At 46.7% G+C, this 6,311-nt stretch overlaps 1 protein-coding gene across 1 annotated transcript; it reads left to right on the plus strand.

Moving 5' to 3' along the window:
* The first annotated feature begins 815 nt into the window (after positions 1 to 815).
* Positions 816 to 3,632, plus strand: GARIN3 (golgi associated RAB2 interactor family member 3). Its single transcript, XM_025866633.2, has 2 exons — positions 816 to 1,509; positions 2,320 to 3,632. Exons 1-2 carry the CDS (start codon positions 889 to 891, stop codon positions 3,526 to 3,528), a joined length of 1,830 nt encoding a protein of 609 aa, XP_025722418.1. The 5' UTR covers positions 816 to 888; the 3' UTR covers positions 3,529 to 3,632.
* The last annotated feature ends 2,679 nt before the right edge of the window (positions 3,633 to 6,311 follow it).

The raw sequence follows: 6,311 nt of genomic DNA on the forward strand, positions 1-6,311 counted from the left end.
TGATTCAAGCCCTGTATGAATTCCTGTGGTTCCCAGTAAGTCCCCACGCATATTGCTAACAGCAAATGATTCCATATTTGGTGCAGAATGAGAGTCTAATGGTGAGCGATGCACCTTGAGGCAGAGAAGAAGTCCTGACCTGAGTCACAAGACCTGGGATGGAATCCAGCTCTGCATTCTGACGCTGACCAAGATAATCCTGAGCCTTAGTTCATCACCATAAAATTATGGTTTTAAAATTTCACCTCCTTCCTACACAAAAATGGGAGAGAGAAGCCTCGCTACCCTGGAATCCACTGTACAAATGGAGCTCTGGTTCTAACAGGTAGCAGAAGTCCCTTTGGGCCATTTACCCACAACTCCTTCTGAATGCCTACCAGCACTGCACTCTACGCTTATCCCATATAGGATCCCTGACCTTAGCAAGCACACAGTCCACTTCCAGGACTGGATCCCTAAGACATAATTTAGCAGAGGCAAAAATACACTTGCAGGAAGATGATCACTATAGGGATATCTATAACAACAATGCAACTGGAAGCAACCCAGGTATTTACAAAAGCAGGATGGTTTCATACATTATGCATCCTAACATTTTGATTGAAAGAATATGCAGCCTACCTCCACCCCCACCCTGGCAGAGTCAGCCTGTCCCCTGGGGGGAGGTGGTGGTTAGTCTGGGGGGAGACTGGTGACCCTGACCGCAGGGGGTGGCTGCTTGGAGGCTGGGACAAAGGGGTGTGTGATGGGGACAGGTCACAAAGGACTGTGGAGGATAAATGAGGTGGTAAGAGGAGATTTAGGCAGAGCCCTGCAGGGAGATGGGCAGTTGCCTTCACTCCCTCTCTCTCTCAAGGACTCGATTTGTGGCTGGTGGAGCTGTCTCAAATGAAGAGAACCATGAGCAGTGAAAGTTTGTTACCTTATTACACTGCCCACAGCTACCGTTCAATGGGTGTGTTCAATACCTCCATGGGGGACCTGCAACGACAACTGTACAAGGGAGGAGAGTATGACATTTTCAAATACGCACCTATGTTTGAAAGCGACTTTATCCAGATCAGCAAAAAAGGAGAGGTGATCGATGTACACAACCGTGTCCGAATGGTGACCGTGGGCATTGCATCCACCAGCCCTATCCTCCCGCTACCTGATGTCATGCTGCTGGCTCGACCGACAAAAATCTGCGAAGAGCATGCCAGACATGCCCGGACCACCAAGGGGAGAGGTCACAAGCCCACCAAAAGCCTAGAGCTCACCAGGCTGCTTCCCCTCAAGTTTGTCAAGATCTCCATTCACGATCGTGAGAAACAGCAGCTGCGCCTGAAACTTGCCACTGGCCGCACTTTCTACCTGCAGCTGTGTCCCTCTTCAGATGCACGAGAAGACCTCTTTTGCTACTGGGAAAAACTTGTCTATCTCCTGAGACCACCAGTGGATAGCTGCAGCAGTACCCCAACCCCGCAAACTGGGGATGCAGCCACCTTAGAGGACGACAAGGGCCTAGTGGTAAGCATCAACAGAGTCTCAAGAGAATGGGGCAGGGTGCTTTGGGAGAGCCGCTCAAAGCTGGTCCTACAGAAGCTCTGGTACTCTTTGAGGCTCACCTGGGAAATGCATTCCCCTTGAATAGGCTCAGGGCCAAATGAGCCCCCACTAGGGGATTCAGCACCCTGGGGAGATTCTGAGTGCTTCTCCCAGTTGTTCCACGAGGCTGAATTTCAGAGAGGCCTCACGTATCCACTGTTCTGGTATCAGGCCCAAGGTGGTAACTCCTTCCATCCATCTGGGCATCCTGATAGCCCCAGTCTCTTCTCGAACACTTACCCCAACCCAGTTAGTCTCAGCAGCTGTGGAACATTGGTAGCAATTAGGAACTCTTTCCTTCATCCTGTATCCCTGTGACTACCATGTGCTGATTAAAATCAGGACCATCCATGTGTCTGCACATGCGCGATTTTCGCAGCCACCAAAATGCAAAATGTGTGGATCCCCTGGCCCAGCCATCCTACTTGTAGGAATCTGTCCTGCAGAGATCTAAACACACGTGTATAAAAGAAAAGTAGGTGAGGATGGGGAATTGTATCAGTGCTTTCCCTGGCACTGGGATTGTTAAGTAAAAACCAAGTGACCATTTGATAGGGGTGCTATAGATGGGATCTTGCCTCATGTGGGAGCGTAGATTTGATCATTTCCAAGGTCCTTCCAATTAGAAGCCCTTGAATTGCTCAGCTCCAGCTCCACGTTGAGAAAGTAGCAGACGGTTCTAGTCTCACTTTATCATCTCTCTCTCACCTGTTTCTCCTCCCCTCGGCACAGACCGCAGAGCTCCATAGAGAAGGGGATCAGGATGAGTTCATGCTTCACAAGCCTCGTGAGGTGTCTAGAGCCACCTCTTCCGCTTACGCTGGGGGAGAGGGAATCCATCACGACCACCACAGAATGCCTGGCTCGCCTGCAGTCTCCAGGGCTGCCGGGAGGGCTGAAGGAGTAGCTACCAGGGCAGCCGCAGGCATGGCGGGGGCAGCAACGAGCACTACCACGGGTTTGGCCATGACGGGGGCAGCAACGAGCACTACCACGGGCTTGGCCATGGCGGGGGCAAAAAGCTCTTCATCAGGCGCGCTGAGCATGGCAGCAACCAAGGCTACGAGTACAAGCCAGGTCAGCACGGCCCTGTCTGGAGCCACCGGCAGATGTACAGGAGAAAGCGGATCCAATAAGGCCATCGCAGGTGCTCTCAATATATCCTCAGAGGGTATGAACGTGGCAGTGGGAGCTGCAAGCCTGCCCTCGGCCAGTGCTTCCACCCTAACCACGGGGGCTGCCAGCGTCTCCCCAGGCAGCAGCATGAGCGTGGTGTTTGCAGGCGCAGTGACGACGGGCACGCCTGCTGCCGAAAAAGCCGCATGCCCAGGGCTAGGACCTCTTGTCTCCACCTTGCAGAGTGAAGGCTACATGAGCGAGCGGGATGGAAGCCAGAAGGTCTCCCAGCCTGGTGCCCAAACCCAGAAGGGAAAAAAAGAAAGAAGAGGAAAGAAGGACAGAACTTCCAGTAGGAAAAGTTCCCGTCACCACAGGACAGGAGGGGACAAGTCGACCCGGAGATCATCCTCCCACCGGTCCTTATCTGGCCATGACAAAAGAGATGACAGAAAGGAAAAAGGGCCGAGCCACGGAAGAAGCAAAGAACACAGCTCTCGCAGGACTGGTAGCCACAGCGCCATGGCAAAGGAGTCAAGGACAGCTCACAAGTTGGGGAAGATCAAATCTACGAGCAGTTCGGGGGCTGTAAGTAAGAAATCCAGTAAAATTGGCTCTTTCTTCAGGAACTTGAAAGTCACTTCTGGCTCAAAAACAGTGGTCACATCACACGATAGAGGGGTAGACTTCGTGGCTAAGTCAGTAGAAAAGCGCAACATAGAGGCCAAGGTAGAGAAAGCCCCGGGCAGAAAAGATCTGGAGATCTCTGGTACCATGACATCTGAGACAATGGAGACCATAATCATTGAAGGTAAATCCATTTAAATAGGAGACCGGGCAGGGAGCTGCCGTGGAGACCCAGCCTCAGGGAAGTATCCCTAGAGAGTCAATTCTAGCTTTCTCTAATAAAGGAAACCATGCAACTCTAAAAGAAATGCTATCTCGTCTGAATGTCTATATCCCCTAGCCTGGTAGTGACCTCACAGTGGCTCCTGTGATGTGACCCATGCTGCAGCCTGAGACCCCAGCCTCCAGTCAAACAGAACCTTACCCCCCACCCATGACCAGCCGAGCCAGGATGAGGGCCATGCTTTGCCTCAACCCCTTTCTGCCTTTGTTTTCCCCAAAACCATGGCTACAAGTCACAGACTATAGGTTGGAAAGCACCACCAATACCATGTTCCCATGCTCTTCTTTCTCTTCCCCAAAGGTCCCTGAACATGGACTTTCAGTCCAGTCCATACACTAAAGACAGGACTCCTGTCTCCTTGGGATAATCAGGAGGTAAAGGGGGGTGTAGCTGCATTTGTAGATGATCAGAATGAGGAGTTTATCATCTAGGTCAGGAATTGGCTGCCAGAGAGCCAAATCTTGCCAACTGCCTGGTTTTTAAACAAAGTTTTATCGGAACATAGCCACAGCCCTTCATCTATATATTGTCTATGGCTACTCTCATTAAAATGGCAGATCTGAATAGTTACAACAGAGACCTTATGGCCTGCAAAGTCTAAAATATTTACTATCTGGCACTACAGAAAAGATTTGCCTACTCCAGATCCAATCTTAACAACTCTTCCTCCTACGTATATACTTTGGAGAAAGTCTTACATATGCTCCCCAGGAGACAGCTAGGAGAATGTTTACAGTAAAACAATTTGTAATAGCAAAACTCTGAAAACAGCGCAAATGTTCATCAATCAGGAGGATCGATAAATTTTGGTATATGACCACTGTGCATATTAGATAGCAGTGAAAATGAATAGCAGCTATTCATGTTAGCATGGATGAATCTCACATAATACTAAGTAATAGAAGCAGTTGAAAAATACATAGGATATAGTTCCATCTATAGAACCATTCAAAAACAAGATCAAACAACATGTTTGGGGGTACATATCTACTAAAAGCGTAGAGAAAAACAAGAAAACGGTAACAACATTCAAAATAGTGGATATCTATAGTGTGGAAAGCCGAGAGAGATGATCTGGAAGGAACAGAGAACTTCAACAGAGTGGGGATTGTTCTATCAAGCAAAGGACTGTGTCCATGGTAATTTATTATGGAATCTTTTTTTTTTATTTTAACATCCATTAAATCAGGATGGTTTTTAAATTGTTGTTAGCCAGGTGGCAGTTGCCACCTTAGAAATACCTTAACAAATTTCACTTACATTTTCCTATTAATATATGCAAAGAGAGGTAGATGATAAAAGACCTAAGTCTGAAAGATATCTTCCAATCAGTATAAAATAAAAATTCTAAGCAATATAAATCCTCAGAATTCAGGAACATAGAAAAGGCACAGATATATTGTTAACAGATAACAGATTATCGAAAGTGCCATGTACAAATGAACTGTGTAAATTATGTATGCATGTGGAAAATAATTCCAAAAATAAAAAGTCATACTACATTAGGAATGAGATTATAAATTTTAAAAATGCCTATTGTAAAAAAGAAATAACATTGTCTTTTCAATTAAAAAAAAGTTGTAAATAAGTTTCATAGATCTATAAAAATCATTAAACTGTTCACAGATGATAAAAGTCGGTTTTGAGAAAAATGATTCTGAGAACCAGGTGTGTTTGTATAAGCCTGGGGGTCATCCACCCAGCCTTGCAATTCTTTGCTCATTCTCTCTGACAACAGTGTCTACTAGGATGGAAGTTGGGTTTCCAGTAAAACTTGGGGACTTTCTCTGTAGAGCAAATTTGTGTGGCAGAGGTGGGGGTGGTGAGAAATGAGGTACTCTCTGGAAGGAGTGATGGCTTGGGAGTATCAGGGGGAAGTCCTTCTAAGTTGCTCTGGTAGGTGGCTGGAAAATCCCACCTTGTGATTTCTGATATACAAAGACCAGTAGATGCTGGGGATTAAGGTGTCCTGGGAGTTGACTCTTGAAGCAGTGGGTACAAGTAAAAGGAGAAAAAGAAGCATGTCATCAAAGACCTGACAGTGGCTTTGTGGAAGGGTCCTGGGAATGTGAGAGGTTATGGGTTATGGCAGAGAGATAAACGGGGACTCGCCAAATTTATGCTATGCCAGAGATTGAAATATTGAAGATACAGATGCCTTAATCACATGATTCTGTAGACCATGGCTTTGTCTTTTGTCCTTCTCTTAGTCTTGTTCTACTTCTACATCCCAAAGGGCTTCTTTACTACAAAGTTTGTTTGTCCACCATGCAGGGTGTTAGCTGAGCAGACCTATGATTTACACAAACGCCACCAAACTAAAATGGAGGTGGGGATTTGCACACTACAATGTGCTCTGCCAGGCACTTCCTCTGCATTTCCTTTTCTACCTTGACAGCTCATCAAGAGACTCATACATAAATACTTACGTATTTCAAAGCAACAGACCTCTTCCTCCTGGAAGATATCAATTGGAGCATCAAGTCAATATACCCTATCAGAAAAGTCAATATTTTTGACAGCAATATTCATCACCATGGTAGCAATTCTGCTGCTGCAAGTGCAATGAAGCAGTGAATGGTTGATTACTAACCAGTGTCCCAAACATAAAGTCTGGCACACACACAAAAGACGAGAGAGGGATCTTTGGCCAGCAGCAAAATAAGGTCATTCATGGTGTTGTTGTGATTGAATGGAG

Source organism: Callorhinus ursinus, unplaced genomic scaffold (assembly GCF_003265705.2).
Source record: "Callorhinus ursinus isolate GAN/ISIS: 27379988/994484 unplaced genomic scaffold, GSC_fseal_2.0 scaffold3, whole genome shotgun sequence".
In the NCBI taxonomy this organism is placed as follows: Eukaryota; Metazoa; Chordata; class Mammalia; order Carnivora; family Otariidae; genus Callorhinus; species Callorhinus ursinus.

Excerpts from the sequence above, each read along its gene's own strand:
- GARIN3 (XM_025866633.2), top strand. The coding sequence starts at position 889 with ATGAAGAGAACCATGAGCAGTGAAAGTTTGTTACCTTATTACACTGCC. Across the intron at positions 1,510-2,319 it reads AGGACGACAAGGGCCTAGTG|ACCGCAGAGCTCCATAGAGA; the intron begins GTAAGCATCAAC and ends CCCTCGGCACAG.